This window comes from Salarias fasciatus, chromosome 12 (genome assembly GCF_902148845.1).
Source record: "Salarias fasciatus chromosome 12, fSalaFa1.1, whole genome shotgun sequence".
NCBI classification, from domain to species: domain Eukaryota; kingdom Metazoa; phylum Chordata; class Actinopteri; order Blenniiformes; family Blenniidae; genus Salarias; species Salarias fasciatus.
The window spans coordinates 3,688,423-3,708,691 of record NC_043756.1 but is presented as its reverse complement, the minus strand read 5'-3'; the positions used below and the strand labels follow the sequence as shown (position 1 = coordinate 3,708,691).

At 46.7% G+C, this 20,269-nt stretch overlaps 1 protein-coding gene across 3 annotated transcripts in view; it reads left to right on the top strand.

The window, feature by feature from the left end:
- Positions 1-20,269, top strand: part of sema4c (sema domain, immunoglobulin domain (Ig), transmembrane domain (TM) and short cytoplasmic domain, (semaphorin) 4C) — a 94,286-nt gene that overhangs the window by 28,718 nt on the left and 45,299 nt on the right. For 2 of the 3 annotated variants that reach the window (XR_003932519.1, XM_030103960.1), the window contains exons 2-3: positions 1,294-1,896; positions 19,553-19,732. Coding sequence is in view for 2 of the 3 variants with exons in the window: in XM_030103960.1 (XP_029959820.1) it covers positions 1,854-1,896; positions 19,553-19,732 (223 nt within the window). In the remaining variant the exon portion in view is untranslated. The remainder of the gene's footprint in view (positions 1-1,293; positions 1,897-19,552; positions 19,733-20,269) is intronic. The other variant, XM_030103961.1, reaches the window with a different exon arrangement.

Genomic DNA, 20,269 nt, shown 5'->3' with positions numbered 1-20,269 from the left:
TGCAGCAGCTCCACATTTTATAGCAAACTGAATAAAACTGACGCACATTTTTAGCACTTTATATTAAACCTGGGTGAACCGTATGCATCCTAAAGTTATTTAGGCCGTGAGCTCTGCTGAGCCGTTCAGTTTGTGATCTCTGAGGATGAAGAAGTCATGAAGCAGAAGTCAGTTCTGTAGAAAAATACTATACAAACTCATTTTGTCCTTGCTCGTGAAGCTCGCTTGTTAAAGGTCAGAGTAGCTTCTGTAACCTGTAAGTACTCATTTTGGATGTTTTCTCCTCCCGTAACATGTAATATTTAGCCTTGTTTTAAATATTTACTGTTTGTATTGTTGAAAAACCTTTTTTACAGGATTTTAAAACTATAATTCAAATTTGCTCTTTGAGTAATCAAAGGCTCAACCTCCTACAACAGACTCAATATGTGGGCGACAATAGACCAGAAATCAGCTTTTACATTGTAATCGTCTATTATCATGTTTTAAAAAGCCATTATACAGTTAGAGCTCCTGAAATGGAAATTATTTGGATTTTTTTCCCTGCACAAATCCATCCGTGCATCCATCCTTCCATCCATCTACCAGAACTGTTTTACCAAGGGTTTGGAGTTATGTCAGCCTCCAGGTGGCAGTGTTGAGTCTGTCTTTCTCCCGGCTTTCAAAATGTTGTCTTTTCCAGTATTGCTGTATTAGTTGGATCGCGCAGACTGAACTGCTGTCTAATAGCCATTGTTGCGTTTCCTGCTCCTTCTGTTCCCCCTAATTCTCGTTTGAGCGACTCAACGCACCACCATGTGGCGTCAACTTGTACTGCAAGAGTAAACAGGTTGAAAAACCTGCTGGTTTTAGCAGACGGTTCAGCAGACGTCTTCCGTCTTCGCCCTGACACCACAACTGTTTTCTCTAATTCTGCTCATTTTTTGAGGTTCTGAAACAATCGGAGACGTGTTGACCTATCTGAATCTGAAGGAGTCTTCTGCGGTTGTTTGGAAAATATGAGAATACACGTGTGTTTCTGTTTGTGAACTGGTGTGTGTGTGTGTGTGTGTGTGTGTGTGTGTGTGAACATGTGAGCAGCGCGCTTGTTTGTGAGCGTGTTTGTTCACTGATGAGCATGTCGACACTGCCAGGTCATGTCTGGCAAGGCAGCTTTAATCATTCTAATGTCTTTTGTCAATCTTTCACGGACATGTATATACACACACACACACACACACACACACACACACACACACGCACACGCACACGCTCACAGTCACTCACTACCTCTCTCCTCTTCTTCTCTTCCAGCCCAATGTGACCTTCATGTGAGTCGAGTGTCTTCATTCAACATTCACGGCGAAGACGGGAGGAGGAAAAAAATAAAGAGCCGAGGAGGAGATTAAGACGAGAGCACACAGCCGCGCGAGGGAGGAGAAGAAAAACAAGTAAGAAAGTAAAAACAGAACAAAGGGTGGGGAAGAAGAAACACAACAGCATCTCTTCCCTCCTCTACAAACAGCACGGCGGGCAGCGAGGATCGGAAAGTAGAACACAGGAAAGAAAGAGGAGGGGGGGGGGGGGGCTTGTGAAATGAGCAAAGAATCAAAAGAAGCAAGAAAGTGAATATGAGGAGGATAAGGAAGAGCGTGCCGGAGACGGGGAGGAGGGCAGGAGTTGTCAAAACAGGACGTGGAAATTACAGGCATTTTCAGGAACTCCCAGAAAGAAATGACTCTGGAGAGAGAACAAAGCGAGAGGACAGACGTGCATGAGAGCGCGCGATAAGAAGAAGAAGAAGAAGAAGAAAAAAAAATCCAAATGTAGAATTTCAGCAGGATATTGGATTTCAGAGCATTTTGCTCAGAGAGATGCTGAATGTCTGGAGTGCCAGGGAGAGCATGTTCACGCACGGTGAGCCCACCTCTTCCTGTGGAGAAGGGCAGCCAGACCTCATATGGAGTGGAAAAGTCAAAACGAGGGAAGGAAGAAAGAAGGAGAGAGAAATAGAGAAAGAGAGATGTATTGCGGCACAGCCGTGAGGAAAGAGAATTTGATGGAGCGTGCATTGGATTCAAGGTTTTTTGGGTTGCAGCCAAAACGTTTTGTCAACGTTTCAGTCATAATCAAAAGTTTTACAGTAAATGCAACAATTCTGCAAGGCAGTACTTTCTCATTCTGACAGTTTGGGTTCGATTTGCTCTGTAAGGACTTAACCGTTTGAGCCCTCGAAATCCTGATGAATTGATGCTTGCTGATGAAAATATAGATCATATAGCTTTTTTTTTATTCTTGCAGTTATTACCATGAACTTTGAAAGTGACGCAGAAAGCTTTAAACTTTTCAGGTTTTCCCGCGGTGGAGAACATATGCACACAGCTGCAACAGAAAAACCTAGAACAGGTTTTAAAATAACTCCGTTATGGAGCAAAACATTCCCCTGGGGACCCTAAAGACCCGCTTTTAGGCAGGATGGATGTGTAATGTCGCAGCGTATTTTTTAAAAAATGGGTGAAGAAATACGTCTAGTTCTGCTCTTCTGCATTATATTTTCTTTCACAATGTTAGGTGAAGGTGCGGTTTGTGATAATGTTGTCGAGTGTTGCAGTAGTGACAAACACAAGCACGTTCATATATTATCTGAATATTTATGAGTTTTTAAATGTTTTTCTAAATAACAGTGCTCTTTCTCTCGTCCCAGTTTTGCACCAGGGCCCGTTTTGTTTCTGTTTTCTTTGTGTGTTTTGTAGATGTGCAGACTTCAGTTTTCAGTAATTTTCCCATGATGCTTTTTTGCTTTTGACTTCTGCCCTCGATTGATGAAAACAATCATTTTAATAATAACTCAAACTGTGCAGTCTTTGTGAATTGCAGTAGCTGGATGTTTTCATGTCCCTGGAAACAGTGGACCATCTCAGTTCATCACAGCTGACATGCTGTTATTGTGATAATGATGAATTTTAAATATTCTGTGCAGCTCAAGGTCATCAGTACCATGTTGACGTTGGACGCATGCGTGGGGTTTTTCGTTTTCCTCCCACAGTCCATAAACATGTATTTGAGGTCAGCTGCTGGTGCGTCCTGTGATGAACTGTTGACCCGTCCAGGTGCGTCCTGCCGTCGCTCAGCCTGCTGGGATCAGCTCCAGCGTCCCGTAATGACGAGCTGGATAAAGCTGTGTAGAAGATGGATGAATAGATGCATCCCTGCCAAGAGTGCAATAAAAAACTGACGCCCCCCCCCCCCCATGCCTTTTACTTCTAACATGAAGCGGCGTGAAGATTTATATCCCCGAGTGAGTGCTTGTACTTATTATCAACACAGCGTCATGCTTGTTTTACTTTCGTGAAGCCGTGCTCGCACCCTTCTGGTGTGTGTGTGTGTGTGTTGAGCGTGTGAGTGTGAGAGAGTGTTAGTAGGTGGCCACCTCTTGTTTGAAGTGTGTGATGAAGGGCTCTCTCATTTACAGTTGGTTGTCTGTTTGATGGAGCGGCTGGCTGCTCCGGCAGACTTTACTAAATTGCCTTCAATGAAAAAGGTAATTTGTTTCCCAACTTCCACGTTCAGGCTGCAGACGCACTTCGGCTGAGGAGGGATGCACTCAAACACACACGCACACACACAAACACACGCGCGCACGTGACATCTACGAGCAGGTCGTGCGCACACACGTGAGAAAGAAACAGCCTCAGGCGACATTCCTCTTTTCCTCATTTCATACTTTCTTCCGTGTGTTTCTCTCCCTCTCTCTCTCTCTCTCTCTCTCTCTCTTGCACAACAATGCACTTAAACTTCCTTCCCTCTAATAACCCGGATTCCGTCTCCTCCGTCTGCGACTCCGGCGGAGCGCGTTTATCTGCGCGGGGATATTGGTTGCCGATCATAAATAGCTTTCCTCTGACAGGGTTGCTATCACGGACACAGGAGATGGGGGAAGGAAATAGGAGGGTGGGGGTGGAGGGGGGGGGGGGGGGGCAGGAAGTAAGAGGGGCGACAGGAGAGAGATGGAGAGAGCGATAAACGGGCTGTAGCGAAGGGAAAAAGCTACAGAGATGCAGGCGGAGGTTATGTACATCACGCCGCGCTGACAGGTGTCGGGGATCTGCGGATAAATGCGCGGCGCTTAAACGCGGGCAGCCAATCGGCGGGCGGCTCATGCATACGAACAAAACACAGGCTGCTCCACGAATTCTCCAACAGTGAGCGGAGCTTTACCCACCGCAGGCCTCGACTGGAACCAGGTTAATGTGAAGTTTTTAATGAGCTGTCGATTCCTCCTCCGCGCGAGCTGCACTTTAACCTTCACGTTGGTGTGTTTGGGGAGATGCAGACTCACTTCATCCCCTTTTTTTTTTCCAGTTTCCAATTGATTGCTTATATAATCGTAATTATTGTTTGATTTTTGAATGAAACTCAGTCATTCTTGCAACAATGCCTCATCTGAAAGCCACGCACCACAAAAGAGAGACTTAATTTGCGATGTTGACTTACAAAGCCAAACATCTGCAGGAAGTGAGGAGTGTCCTTGATGAGACAAAGCCCAGAAGAATAGCAGCACAGACGGCATTCAATTCAGAAAATGGTGACTTTGCTCTGAGAAATATGTTAATTTTTTGATAAATACATGAACATAAACACTAATTAATTGGCAGATGGCTGTTCGCCAGCCATCAAACGCCTTCCTGCTACTCCATTTACTACTTTTGCAACATCTGAGATGCATCGTCACATCATTACAAGTGATTACAAAACATAATCACTGGTTAAACTTTTCTCCTGCGATAAATGTTTTTCTTTAATGTACACACGCAGATGCAACCGTTTTCTTTCGTACTGTGTACTTTGGTAAAACTGGAGAAGTTGAAGCTGCAGTGAGGTTTTGTTATCGATCTCTCAGGGAGTTTGAGGAACAGTGTTGGAAATATTTCAATATAAAGTCCACCGATAAAAGTCGTGTTGTGCCAGGTGATGATTTGCCTCAAATTGTTTTACACAGTGTTTTAAAGTCCAGGGACTTTTGCAAGTCTTGCAAATCAACAATCAGAGATGTCTTATGACCTGAACACCACATAACTGTTTGATCACTGACTGTAATTCGATTACTGTGGCACGAACTGCTAATAGACACAAGTCGTGATATTACAGAAACTTTAATATGTTCTAAAATTAGCTTTTATATCAACATATCACCAAGAAAAGAAAAGACGGAGCGGTCCAAATGATGAGAATAAATGACTGTGAGCTAAAAATTATGCAAAGCAGAATCAAATGGATTTCATGAGCAAATTCCAGCAAATTAATTCAGTTTGTCTTATCGCACTGATCTAAATGTATATTTGGACAAACGCACCAGGCGAGGGACAGCAGAGTGAATGATCTCAGTGTGTGTTCTTCGTATGCAGCCTTCAGAAGGTTTTTGTGTATTCATGAAAAGACAATAATGTGGTTTGAATCTGAATGTACCTATATGTTTATGTTCACAAGCCTGTACATCCTTTCATGAATAATCATCATGCTATCCACGTCGGGGTGGATTATAGGAGCTAAAAGTGTGGAAGAGATGTGGAGGAGTGTAGATCACAGAGAAGGAAAAGGACGTCCTCAGTCCTTCTGAGCTCCTCACTGTTTTTCATTCCTCTTTTTCACATTCATAGTTTGCTCCTCTGAAACGCTGCAGCCAAGTTTTCATGTTTTCCGTCCTCAAACACTGGCATGATCCTACTCCTGGAGCTGTGAGGAAGACCAATCTGTTCGCTTTGTCTCCTCCACACCAGTCCTTATCCGCTTCACTTCAGCCTCCATGTTCTCTGACTCAGCAGTCATCAGAAAGTAACTTTCCTCCAATAATCCGGTTACTTTCTGATGTGTTTTTAAGTATGGAGCTTGGGAAGCGCCCCGCCCCGGTCGCGACCCGGCAGAGAATTAAGTCTGGTTTTAGTTCAGCCACCTTATTCTGTGGCCCGGGGCCGGAGATCTCAGGCTGAGCTGGGCTGTAACGTGGAGCCGGAGGCAGGATCTCACCAGACCAGGACGATCCTCAGAAACCTGTGGTGCTGTCTCTGTGGGGTCCTCCACCTTCCACGTCCATAACTTGTGTCTTTTTTAGGAGTTTCTGGAATTTCTACCTAATTTAACAGAACATTACCGGATCCAAAAGCACATCTCCCTTTGTATTTATATGCCAGTGAGGGTCCGATGATGGTGGCATCCTTTCAGCTTTCAGGCTTCCCAGCAGGAACGCTGGCAGGTTCCTCCCCGTCAGCTTTGATTAGATGAAGGAGTGCGAAGCCGCCGCCTCTCACATTCCTCCGTCCTCCCTCTCGGCGCGGCAGCAGTCCTTGTCTTTTTATCGATCCGCGGCTTATCTTCCCGTAAACCTGGACCTCTTTTCTCCCCTCCTCACCTCAGCGCCTCCTGCCCTCCCCTCCCTCCTCCTCGCTGCTATCGATCAGCTCGTGTGTTCAACAAAATAGAGAGCAGCCAGTGGTTAATGTAGAGCCGGGGCCGGCGGAGCCCCGCATGCAGCCGGCGTATCGCCTTTCTTGCTTAATGGGTCCAATCAGGCCCTAATAGACCCCGGGTTAGAGCATCGGAGCCCGGCGCTCCCTGCTCTCTGCGCTCACTTTTCGCCTCTCCCCTCGCTTCTTTTCAGTAAATATCTGTCTGCACTGTATCCGTCTGCCAGGAGTGTTTTCAGCTGATGGATGTCGATTCCGTTAACTGATCTGATGGCTCAGGTTTTTGGGGGGGGTTTTCCTCTCCCCCCCCACTCTTTCAGATATACATATATTCATCCAGGCAAGGTTTTGCTTCTGCTGAGTTTGCACATGCCTCTGCAAAAAAAAAAAAGAAAAAAAGGCCTGCTTTGCATTTTTTTACCGTTCTGCTCATTCATTCCTGGTAGCTGCCCGGTGGAACCACAGTTTGCTAATTCTGGCCACTGGGAACTGCCCAGAACTTCCAGAAGCTCAAGTCTTTTATTATCTCCCGACTTCTCTGAGCACGTTGACTCCGGCTGGGTTGAGTGCCTTGCTCAAGGGCTCACTTTCTTTTGCAAATAGTTGTTGACTCAAAGGAAAGAGTCTCATGCTATTCTCCCTCAGCTGTGCTGTCGGCCTTGTGGGGAGTTCTGAATGCCTTCCGAGTGATAAGTAAAACATAAAAGTCAAAGAATTGAAGCGATATTCAGAAATATGCACGAGGGCGTGCGGTTAAGTGTTGTTAAGATAGCATGACAACTTTTGAAGGTAGAAAGAAAACTGTGGGTGCAAGGTGATTAACAACTTACAGAAAGAGAAGAAAAGGTTCTGCGGGGAAGTATTTCTTGCTATTATTGCACTTCTTCTGTAACATTTTACCTGCTTCATAATTAACATTTTGAAAAATGCGCCAATACAACGGCATGGCTTCTTGTACTTGGACAGTCTTCATGTTTCGTTTGCATATGGAGTCGGAATTAGGCTTAATGTCATTTAATAAACACTTGCATCGGTGCTCGGCATCGTCAAGCAGTTAAAGTTTAGTTGTCATACTTGTACTCTTCCCTTAACAAAATGATATTTATGCATCTCTAGCTTCTACTTCTTAAAAAAATAGAAAAAGTTGGAAATTGAAAGTTTTGTTTGGTTGACAGCACAATAAATATGTGCTAAAAATGTAATCTGAGTTGGATTCTGTTGCCAAATGTGCCCATCAGTATCCACAATGTGTCTTTTGTGCGCGCTGGAGTAACATTAGGTCAAAGGGGTGTTTACAGAAAATGCACCGGGTAATAATTTTGTTATTCACTTTTTATTTAGTGCTTCCTGTTTGAAACGTGCCCTTTCATTCGTGTCCACGTGTTTCGCTTTCGGCGTATTTCTGCACTCTCACATGTCGACAACTGAGCTCTTACTAATAACAAGCGTAATAACCAAATCCGTGAAATCGAGCGCTCATAAAGTCGAATTGTTCTGTATCGTTTGCGTGCACGCCTGCCGGTCATGCGATTATCAGTAAAGCATATCCGCTCATGTTTTGACCTTTTCATACATAATAATCCCAATCTGCGTTTGCACGTGCGGCTCCGCTCATGTGACGCCCGGGAACAAATCTGAAGAAGCGTGGCACGGCCGATCTATCCGAGAGCGCCGGGACGCACGGCGTCAGACGAGCGCCGCAGCGTTCGGGATTCAGGTGAATCTAAATGCTAATGCGAGTGGCGGCTGGGGAGGGTGGGGGAGTTAAATGGGAGGTGGTGCAGCGGTGACGGTGCAGCGTTCAGCACTCAGGCCTGCGCAGAGTGTCGTTATGGAGGCCTTCTTGTGTGTTCTGGGCGCTGTGTGTGAATTTTAAAAACTCTTTAGAAAAGGGCTTTGTCGAAGATGAAAAATCTTTCTTTTTCAAGAAGGAAGCAGAATGAGAGTCCCTCCTTACCTGAGCATTTCCACTACAGTCACTGTGTCTCCTTTAACTCCTGCTTTCCTCCATCACCTGTCAGTCTCCTCATCTGGCTGTCAGTGAAGGTTTGTGTGTGTGTGTGTGTGTGTGTGTGTGTGTGTGTGTGTGTGTGTGTGTGTGTGTGGGATGCTCCTAATGGAGCCCAGCTAGGTGTAACCTTTCCGTCCTGTGGCGCCTCACTGGGACCCCGGGCCCCGGGGCCTCCGGGCTCAGCGTGAACTCCTGAACCCTCAGCGAAAGACCAGGTCCGAGGAGACGGGGGCGGGACGGGCGAGCGAGTGGGAGGCGAGGCGAGAGAGCGCTACTGGACAATTAGCCCCCCGAGGAGCGTCGTAGGTGGTCTCCCCGAGCCGGAACACAATGCCAGCTTTTCAGGGACGAGGCGAGCCAGCAAATTAAAGCGAGGCGAGATGGAGACGGTGTGTGTGTGTGTGTGTGTGTGTGTGTGTGTGTGTGTGTGTGTGTGTGTGTGTGTGTGCGTGGGCATGTGCACAGTGCACGTGGTGGTGTTTTGCATTCGCACGCCCGGCGGTTGTTGTTCCGAAATGAGACAGTACGTCAGGTGCCCGAAGGCGTCAATAGGACCGCTTCTATTATTCAGAGCTGATTACGGCGCTAAATCGTACAGCGGTGAACACTTTTTAATGAGCTTTGAAATACGACAGAGAAAGTTTGTCAGCTCCGCTGTTCGTCTGAATCTGGCTGGCGGGGAAACGGAGAGGAGTTGATTTGATTAGCGCGCCGGCGTGAGGGAAGCAGGTTGCAACATATGTGAGCGGTGAGGAAACAATTGCATAATAAAGTGGGCCTTTTGTGTTTTATGGGTGTGTGTGTGTGTGTGTGTGTGTGTGTGTGTGTGTGTGTGTGTGTGTGTGTGTGTGTGTGTGTGTGGGTGTGTTTGTGTTATCGTCGTCAATATATAGTGCTTAAATAAGTGTTTTATGTGAGTGTGGCTTGGCCGTGTGTGCGCAATTTAGAATGGACTTAATATGCATTACTGCAAAAAAAAAAAAAAGAAGTTCATTTGAGTGTGTGAGTGTGTGTGTGTGTGTGTGTGTGTGCGTGCGTGCGTGCAAACCTCCCGTCCGTGAACCAGCCCGTTGCCTTGAGCAAAGCTGATCGACCTGCGACCGCATGGCGAGCACATTCACTCCCACACACACACCCGTGCATATGCACTGATGGCAGGTCGGAGCGTTATTCCCCCCCCCCCCCCCCCCCCCCCCCCGGTCCGTCCTACACAGCAGCCAGCAGGGTCGAGGCAGGCCAGAGTGCACGTGCTTTTTACCATCCCTCCCTGCAGCCGTGCGCTCTGTGCAGACAGCACGGGGTCGAGCAGAGACAAGCGGGAGCGAGAGGCTTCAGGAAGAAGAGCAGAACACACTCTGTGTCTCGCAGCAGAAGTCACTTGGTTACTGTTGGCTTTCTGCTATCATCACATTTCTTTGATGTCAACTAAATGAAAAACCTGCTTTCCAACATCAGGTTGAGGGATTAAAAGAAATCTCCAGCTGGCCTAGATGCATTTTCATGGCTGCTTTCAGCAGGCCGGGTTCCTTTTAATTACACTGGGAGACGCTGCAGAGCCTCTGACCTCCTGCAGATGTCCCGCAGAGTGTGACCTTTGAACTGCGACCATCTGAACTTTTTTTTGTTTGCCTGGTTTAGCCCTCTCTGCAAAACACAAAGTGCAGTTAGAAGTCAATGCATCGCATTATTTCCCACCATAGAAGAAGACCCACAGTTTACTGACATCAGCTAAACAACAGGCGTGGTTTCATTCCATCAAGGAAAATGGAGCTCCTAACTGTTGTTCAATACACAAATGTGTAAATAAAAGAGTTGCCATTTTGTTTTGGTTGTTATTGATTGACGACAGGAACGACCAGGTCACTTCTTGTCGTCAACATTTCGTTGGCCGTTCCTTCTGTCGTCGTCCACCTCTCTCTGGCTCAGGATCAACATTTCGCCCTTTTTAATCCTTCCGGCAGCGCTTCGATGATCTCACTCGCTTTTGCATTTGTGAGGATAAATGTGTCAATACGTCATGATATTGGTTTTAAATCATATTGTCCACCCGCGCCGTAAAGCATTTCATTTATTATCCTGACAAGGTTTTCCCATTTTACTGATTATGGGTTTTATGACGGCGGCCCATGCGCTGATGAAATTAGCTGCTCTAGTGATTGGCTGAAATTAAAAGTATCGGTCTGGAGGGCAGAGGGTTGAGAACCAGAGATTAAAGAGGAGAAAACCCTCTAGTATAACTCAAAGTTTCGGCGTTTGTTTGGGAGGGTTGTCGTCTCCTCGGGGCAGATAAGCGTGCCTGCAAAGGAAGTTTATACAGTCAGTCAGACGCTCTCCAAACATGGTTGATGTGGCTATTGTGTTTGCAAACATTTGCCCATTCACACATCCTGCAGGCGTGTAGCGGCATTTGCATTTATTTGAAGTTGCATTCATCACTTGATGAAAGAAAACCCAGCGGTCCCTCTCCTTCCAGCTCGTGGTTCGTCTCTGCATTTTAAAGTGCATCGGCCGACGCACAGCTCTGGATAGTTCAAGATATTCACCATTCAGCACGAAGTTTGTCCAGCTGTCGTTGGACAGATAGCTTACTGTAGCTTTTTACCATTATTATTATTTAGTATCTGAAGTGGTGGATGGCATCAAGATTTGTTTGGTGAACGAGTCTGAAGCATGAATATTACATGAAGATATGCTAATTAGCAGCTCTTTGAAAACGAAACCTACATTTTATGATTGCCCCCTGGTGGTAAGGTATGGGATAGGCCATACTACTGTTTGGGCTACTGCTTCGTAGATATGAGCAGATTTGGAGTCTGTCAGTTGATCAGTTGCTTTTCATGCAGTTGTTTCATGATGATGACCGTTTCTGGAACCTTCACTCAGGGAAACGTCGGCATGGGGGTGGCAGTGGGTCTTTCCCTGAATCAAACCATCTAACCAGCTTGTTAGAGAAAGGTTTGTTTTGGCTCAAAATTTGTTTTGGGGCGTTAAAAAAAAAACACCTTTTGATACGCGCAAATATGCACGAAATGCATTGAGAGATCAGTAGCAGAATCTCAGCCCCGTCCAGTCCCCGGTCGTTCAGATCGCCAGTCATAGGTGTGTCCGCCGCCACAGAACAAAAAGCGCAGATGGCGCGGCCGTCTGATGAGCTGGACCTCGGCCCGCCTGGTTTCGTCTCGCCCTCACCTCCTCCTCCGTCGCGTCGTCAGGTCTGAGCAGGTGTTTGGCCCGCAGTCAGAGCCCAAATCAGATCCATTTCATCTGTGATCAGCTGCAGCCCCTGGCACTGATGGAAGAGATCAGAGCACCGATCAAAGAATTATAAGCCGACCACGCCTGGCCGGCCGACCGTGACACGGACAAGGCGGCGGGGCGCAGCGGCAGAGGGGGGGGAGGGCAGAGAAGGGAGTGGGCGAGCGAGGACAAGCTACAGTATGGATGAAAGGAGAGATGGAGATTTGAAGCCTTGCTCACTCTCCCAGGGGAGAGACATGAAAGAGCAGGGTGCCGGGGGGAGGCGGCAGTGTGGGAGGCTAAGATGTTACTCTGCAAGCTCTCATGGGAGTTTTTTTTTTTTTTCTTTCTTTTTTGACGTTTCCATCAAGTGGAAATAGGTTGTTTAATGTCAAATGCAGTCCTCAGTTCCGCTTCAAATTGAGGTAATTAGGATGGGGGAATGAATTCCAATCACCCTGTGAAAGGAAAGTCAATGACATTAGCTTGATGCATTTGAACTGCTTGATGCCCCGACGCCGGTTAGCAAATCATTAATTGTATGCAAATATGGGAACTCATGTGCTCAGGTGCGTGAGAGTTGACGGATGGCTCCCGTATCGACGGCGGCCGCCTTAAAGGGGGATTCCGTGCAGTCTGCCGAAGACGCTAACGAGGTTAGGGATGTATCATGAGGACGCCGCGGCTTCATCGTAATCACACGCTCCTTTATGTTCATCTTCTACAGCCACAACACACACACACACACACACTCACACACACACACGCACTCACTGCATGCAGCTGATCAAATTTCTCTTTGATTATCAGACTTTCATCAGTGCCAGCTCAACACAAACAAGATGCACAATCAGCCACACACACACACACACACACACACACACACACACACACACACACACACACACACACACACACACACACACACATGCGCACGCAGCTATAAGCTCACTTTAATGTGAGCCAGTCAGCATAAAGCCTCGGCACGCATTTGTTTACACCTTTTTGCATATATGCTAGTTAATGCTATCACTTAGATGCAGACGCACTCATGCTTGGTATTGCCTCAGCCCTTTGCAGTCAGCCACACACACACACACACACACACACACACACACATGCACACACACATTTCCAGTCACTGTCTCCGGACTTGGAGTGTCCACCTGTGTCTTTGTGCCGCGACTCTCAGATGTTGTGTGTGCGCGGCGTGGGCGGGTGTGCGCTGGTTTCGCTGTCAGCGTGGAGCCCATGTCTGCTCCATTAGTTCGACACTGAATAAAAACACAGCGCCGGCTCTCTGGCTCCGCCGCTCTCAGCACGGTGAGGAAGAAGGGACTCGTACTGCCATCCAGAAGTGGCGGTGGTTATTCCCTTCCTTTATCCCGCTCCTGGCTCGGCAGCACTGCATGAATAAATGAGAAGAAACAGCAAGAAGGTGCAGAAGTCCATGTTGGCTTCTCTTACTTCGCATCCCACAAGTCATCAATTTTGCAGGCGGCGTTGTAACGTGATCAGTTCCCGCTGCGTTTCCACCGCCGTTTATGTCTGGGCTTGAACCCAGAACCTTCAGATCTTCAGATTAGGGCGTCCTGATTGTGTGTTTTCGCGTTTATATTCCAGGCGTTTAGCTAAAGCCTCCATAAAGCTTCCTCGCTGCCTGTGTGCTCAGTTCCAAATCATGAAATCTGATTTTGAGGGTCCTCCAAGTTTTTAAAGGCTGATGTCAGATAGAAACGCATCAGCTGTGAAAATTTGTTGAAACAGGTGAAATTATCATACGATGCATCTCACACGGCTGTGTAGTGGGTTCACAGGCTCTCAGATAGCATTTTTAAACCTTCCGAATACATTTGAATCGTTAAGATGGAACGAGGTGAACCCCGGTTTGCAAATTATCATTTGGCGATGAATCTGTCTCTGTGGGAAAAGTTCATGTTTTCAGCGATTTATCTTCAGGTGCTTTGTCTGAAAGAAAGGTTCAAAAAGCTAAACTGCGCCACAAATTAAAGCGTTCCTCCTCCGGGGATCACGTCTTCATGTCAGCTACACCCACCGCCTGTACCATCGCTCGCTCGCTTCTATATCTCAGGCTGTGGATGGACAGATTCTAACACCAGCCCAGAAAAGGTTTTTTTTCAGTCAAGTTGACTCCCAGCTTTTAATCGCATTTCGATCAAAGGTCGACATGACCTTTAGTTTCAAGCATTTCTTTTAAAGACATGAAAAGTTGGCTGGTGCCTCGTGTTGCCGGCTTTTCGAATACAGCCCGAGGTCGTGTTTACACGACGGCGACTCAAGTGGGAAAAAAAATGCTGTTTACCGTTCAGAAAACTTTCACGTTTGCTCGTCAACGATTTGAAAACTTTGTCCGTTTACACAGAAACGGCAAAAACACTCTGAAAAGTTGTGTTTTCTCCTGTTTCCATGGCAACAGATTTCCAGCAAAAGGCTGAAAACTACATAGCAACAAGGATTCATCCTTTATTATTTTCATAGTATCTTTTAACATGTTTTAAACTAGAATTCAATAATTTCAGGAAATCACTGCTGATCTTCTCAATTACCTGGAAAATATTGTTAATCTTGCCGTTCTGAGTGTTTTGAGACTCTGTTGCTCTCAGACTCCCCCGCCGAGCCAGAAACACCTGTTTCAGATGTTCCGAGACTGATTATCGGCCGCCGCAGAAATCCATATGTGACCGAGCGTTTATCCGCCCGTGCCGCTCCGGCCTCCTATACGATTTCAAAGTGAGGAGAATTCGGCGTTAAAGTCGCCGAGCCGCCGCTCTCAGCCTCTCTCCACCGCCAGGTGTGAAATCGTTTGATCCGGCCTGTTGCATTTAGGTGAGGCTGCCTTTGTGTGAATGCGAGCGTTTTCATTTGTGTGCGTGTGGCTGTGAGTGTGTGTGTGTGTGTGTGTGTGTGTGTGTGTGTGTGGAAGGGGAAGGAACGGCGCTGCATAAAGGAAGGAAGGAAGAAAGAAAGAAAGAGGGCTGATGGCAGCGTCAGTGTTTGTTTCACATGGAGGTGAGATGAAGGGTGGGAGTTGGGCCAGAGGTGGGTGTGTGTGCGTGTGTGTGTGTGCATGTGTGTGTGTGGCAGTTGTGGGTTAATGAACATTAAGTCCGTCCCGGTGTGATGGTCGGGACACAGCTCAGCCGGTGAGTCCCTCGCTCGCTGTAACCCTTTACAGAGCGAAAGTTCAGGGTTAAAAGTCGAGCAACGCCTGCAAGGACTCACTGTCCTGTGGGACTGTGCTCGAGGTCAGCGTGTGTGTGTGTGTGTGTGTGTGTGTGTGTGTGTGTGTGTGTGTGTGGGTTGGAATAAGTCGCCAGGAAAGAAGAGGCGGGCGAAAAATGAAGGACAGGAAGAGGACAAATGGGAAAAAGAGATGCACCAGTGGGAAGAAGAGGACGGACAGATGGAGGATGAAAACTTTCTTTGTGTCTTTTTTTTTTTCTTTTCCCGTTCTGCCGTCATCCGCTCACTTCGAAGAAACTTTCACACACTCATCTGACTCTCGCGGAGCGCACGCTGAAGCGCACGTGAAATGACAGCGAGCGTCGGGAGCGCCGCCACCCACTCAGAACATGTGGCCCGTTCCTCCGTGCGCTTTAATGAGCGCTCCGCCGCGGCGCGCCGACCGATGCCATTAGGCAGCCGCGTCGCAGCTCATTAGCTAAAGCAGACTCAACAACAACACCGGCGGCTCAAACGTGACTTGACGCCGCCTGCAGAGTCCTGCGGCGCCGCAGGGCCTGAAAGCGGCCGCGGTGTCGGTTGGTTTGGCCGCCGGGGGAGAGCCGGGCCGAGGCCGGCCTCTTGCGAGCGATCGCCACTTCAGTTCGAAGAGAAAAGACAAAATACATCACAGGCAGACTTCGGCCGCCCCTCCCTCGGTGCTCGTGGCGATCGCTGCAGATGTGCCGTCAAGATTCACGGCGCAATTTTAGCAGCGGATTGAAGGCAGGCCAGGAGAAGGAGGCAGCGCAGCTAAACAGCAAGCGAAGCTGCAGATAGCTAATCTATTTGCACTTATGGTAAATGGCTCAATTTTCTCTGCTGGCACTGCGGTTTGTACTATTAGAGCCGCTGAATCAATGGAGATGAATTGAAGTGCAGAATGTGCCTCTGCTGCTCGTGCAGCATCTGCAGCGAAGCTCGTGTTCCCGCTAGCAAGCTAATCTCTGACAACGTATGAAGTTTGTTTTTTTTTTTTTTTTATGTTGTGACATTTTTTAGCGGTATCAGAAATTGCAGTCACAACAAAGAAATAATCCAGCAAACACAAATGTCACTGTGCATCTGCTTCTTACTCCAGGAGATTCTTATTTGTTATTGGGAGAAAAGATTTGACAGGAAATCCAATCCAAACACTCAGCTTGCTGCTCATCCCACAAATGCATGTTTCTCCCAGGCCGTATCGTCACACAAATAATCCACCAAGCACAGTTTGCTGTTAGTTTCGTTTTATTTTCTGCCGGTTTCCATGGAGACGACGTCGGAGTAAACGGACATCCAAAACAACGGAAGTAAATGTGACTGTAGACGACAGTTATTACTGAGAAAAAGCTGCAAACTTCATCCTCTGGTTGTCTGCTTACATTTTCAGAATTTGTCAGATATAAAGGAATTCACATTTTTCAGAAAACCGAGTGAGAAGTCTGGTTGTAAGAACCGAACGACGCATGTTGAATCAAAGTTTTGCTGGAAAATGCCTGAATCAACAGGTTTTCTAAGTTTTTTTCTTAAAGCTGTTTGCTTTAAACACTCTGAGGTGTGAAGTGTTTTTTTTTTTTAGGTCTTGCAACACTTGAAAATTCCTGCAGTGACTTTGAAACACATTAATCAGTGTTTACATTGACAAGGGTGGCCAAGCGGCAAACTGCTTTTTGAAAGCTAGTAATGTGTTTTCTTGAACTAGAAAAATATTTGATATGAGGTGAATAAATTGGAGAATGAAGTCTGCCCTGAATGTGAATCTCAGATATTTTTGGAGGATTAATTCATTTCGTCCCTGATTATGTGCTTCTAAATGATTGATCGCTTTGAGAGAACGACCTCTGCCCGAGGTTTCGCTCATCCTTCAGGTTCTGTCATGTGCTTTTTTTGAACTGGAGAGCAGTGGCAGCGTTATTTGTGATGATCGAACTGGAAGAAAAGATTTATCCAGGAGATTATAGAAAATGCGATGATAAAAAAAGGGAAGCTATGAAAATAATAGATTATTAAGCTTTGCTGCCCCTCGTCCTCCTCTGCCGCTCTTCCTCCCCGCCCTCCCTGGTCGTGTTTACATGCTGCCTCTCGTCTTAATCCGGCCTTCAGGATGTCCACTTCACTTCGGTACCTCTCGGCTCACAGATGGAGCAGAGGATTGGGCGACTGCTTTTCATTTTTATTTTTTTCTCCGTTCTTTCTTCATATCTCTCCCTCTTTTTCTCTCATCCTTTCAGCCCCCCCCCTCTCTCAATCTCTTCTCGGCTCACTCGAGCGTTGGCCCGGCAAGGCCTCCAGCATCGATCCAATAAAGCTGGTCGCCGGCACGCCGAGGCTCGGAGCGCCTTCGCCCAAACCCCACGTTTAAGCACGCTCATTTAACAGAGCGGCGCCATGATCTGATCTGGGGGGGGGGGGGGGGGGGGGGGGTCTTCAGCCATTTCTTATTTTCTTCTCAAAACTTAAATCAATGAACAGTCTCACACACACACACACGCACATCTCCAAATCCAAATTACCTCCGCTGCCAATCCACCAAATAGAACAAGTGTTTGTTTGCCAGCATTGAAATGTAATATTTTAAAAGAGGGAATGAGAGAAGGCGTCAGACCAGAGGGGGCTTTTCTCCTCTCCCCCCGTCACCGGTGGTGGTTTGACGTCTGATGCAGGCCTGTGATCGTATTTAATTTCTCTGGAGAATCATTTGTCCTCATCAGAACAAAGCCACCCGTCGCTCGTTCGCCCTCCCTGCCTCGGCTGAGCTAAAGTTCAGACGGCCGTTTTTCAGTTTTCAGATTTCCGCCGCGTTTTAGACGCGTTAAGAAATGAACTGACTTTAGCTTTTTGTAGTGGCCAGCACTTAACAATGACATTTAAAGTACTTCCGTCGACTGTGGCGGATAATCACGGGTCTCTCTTTAAGCAGATGTTGGACGGAGCGTTTTGTTGATTCTCCCTTCTGCACGTCAAACAGTGTGCCTATCAGGCCATGTAACCCAATTTCCAATCTGCAGGGGCTGCTGGAGACGAAATGCTGTCACCTTTCAGAGCAGACAATCTGGCAGGCTCCTTTCTTTTCATTCCTCAGTCAGTCAGCTACAAGAGTGCGAACAAAATGAATGCCTTAAAGCAAAGACTGTCAGAAGGTTTCCAGTCGTATCTGCTCTCATGTTCCTTCTCTACAGGGCTTCCTTGTGTCAAAACTACAAAGACATGCAAATATCCACAGTTCGTCTGCAGCTGCATCTGCAGGTTTGGAGTTCAGGCCTGGTCCGACGATTCGCTCGGAGCAACTGGAACGGTTCCTGCTCAGCTCGGCTGGTTTCAGAAAGCGTACAGAAGAATCTCTTCTTGTAATCTGGACTAATTACATAATCATTAAAGACAAAGCCCTTAAAAAAATGCCAAGTTTTAATAAAGGTGAATAAATTTAATACGACAACAACTCACTGCTGCCACCTATTGCACAGAACTGGCATTATTTTATGTTTTTTTTAGTGAGTTTAATCAGATTTAGACATTAAACTAATATATTTTCTGTTTTCTTTCTGCCAGTCAAGTCAAAATGTGTTGATTTTGACCCAAGCAGAGTTAAAGTGGTGCAGAATTAAAACCTGCTCCGATAGGAAGGAACAAGTGTCTGATTTGTTTGTTATCTCTCATCTCTCCCCCGGCGTCATTGATCTCTGAGTTCTGTCGGCACCGACTGCAGCAGCGAACCACTAAAATACAGTTTAACCGTTTATTTATTCTCACTGAATGACTTTACTAATGGAAAAAACGAGACCGCCCTCCTGGGTCAGCTGTAGTGACGACCGTTCTTCATCTTGAATTTGATGGCGCTTTACACTTTCACTCAAGGTGAAGATTTAAATGCTCCATGTATCTAATACATGGAGCCTCCATCTCACCTGCAGCATCTTAACAAGTCAGTCATTGTGTGCTGTGATTGGGCTGTAATGCCGCGTTGGAGCCGCACTCTTGACATGTTCATTAGGAACGAACCAGTTCATTTACAACCCGGTGCTATTGGATTGTCCTTGCCTCGACATTCATTTCCCAACACATTGGCGTCTGAAGCGTTGCCAGTGCCAATTAACTTTGATAACTCACCCCCAGCTTAATATACTGCTGCTGAATTGGCTTGACAAGAGTGCGGTGATAAGCTTCCTTTTCCTTTTTTTTTTTTTTTCTGGGCTTTCTGAGTAGCGATAGCCGGATTATCGCTCAGAGTGAGGGAGGGGCCGCAGAAACTTTCCTGCATAACCTCCACAGCCAAAAGTCATTAAAATGTTTGCCTTGTTTTTGTTGGCAGATGCGCACACACTCACTCACACACACACACACACACACACACACACGCACACACTGATTACAGTCATGTCCATGTAGACTTGAACGATTTGCATAACTGCTTCCTGTTTTACATGATTGTGGATTTTGATGACCGTGTTCAGTTTGCTTCGCCGGGCTCTCTCTGAGAAATGTATCTGCTCAGTGCAGCTTTTCTGAAGAACTTGTAAATATCGTGCTGACAGAATAGTTTCTGATGAACAACAAAGCCAATAAAGGAAGTGAATGGCTGCGTCCAGCTGATGCGCTGTTTTTCCCTTCTCTCTCTCTCTCTCTTGCTCGCTCTCTCCAGTCGCTGCCATCCACGGATTGATTGCTCGCTCCATCGCTCAGCACCAGCTCCGGCGAATGAGACTCGACGTGGGCGCCATGGGCGGGGCCAGGATGTTGCTCCTGGCGTTGCTGGTCGGGTGGGACGAGTCGCTCGGCCTCAACTGGAACCCGATACCGCGGAAGACCGTTCGATATCAGGGTGAGCGGGAGAATGAATGGAATGAAAGTCCGTGTGATTCCATCGTATGTTTACAGTGTATTGTTGGTTTCATTACAAAAACAAACCACAGCACCCGCTAGTGGCCCAACATGAAATCTGCATCGCTTTTAGTGTCGCTTTCTTAATGTTGCTGTGAAACTTTCACTTTTAACGCAAAAAAAGAGTGTGTCATACAACACCTCATAAAAAATCACAGCGTTAGATTGACACTTAGTTTAACGTCTGAGTCTCTTCCAAATCTTTTGATATTTGCCTAAAATGCAGACACGTCTGGGTTTTAATTCAGTTTGAACTATTTTATGGTTTTAAATCACAAAAGACAAAATGCTTTGAGTGCCATACAAGAGCTGTACGCTAAAAATGTAAATCGCAGCTCCGTCTGCTGCGTGAAACCACACATGCACACAATTTTACTCTGTTAATTAAAAGTAAAGCTCCTGTTTTTTTGTGTGTTGGTGAGTTTGTATATTCGCCAGTGTTTCGTCTTGGCTGACAGGACATTGTGCAGCTGGTCTG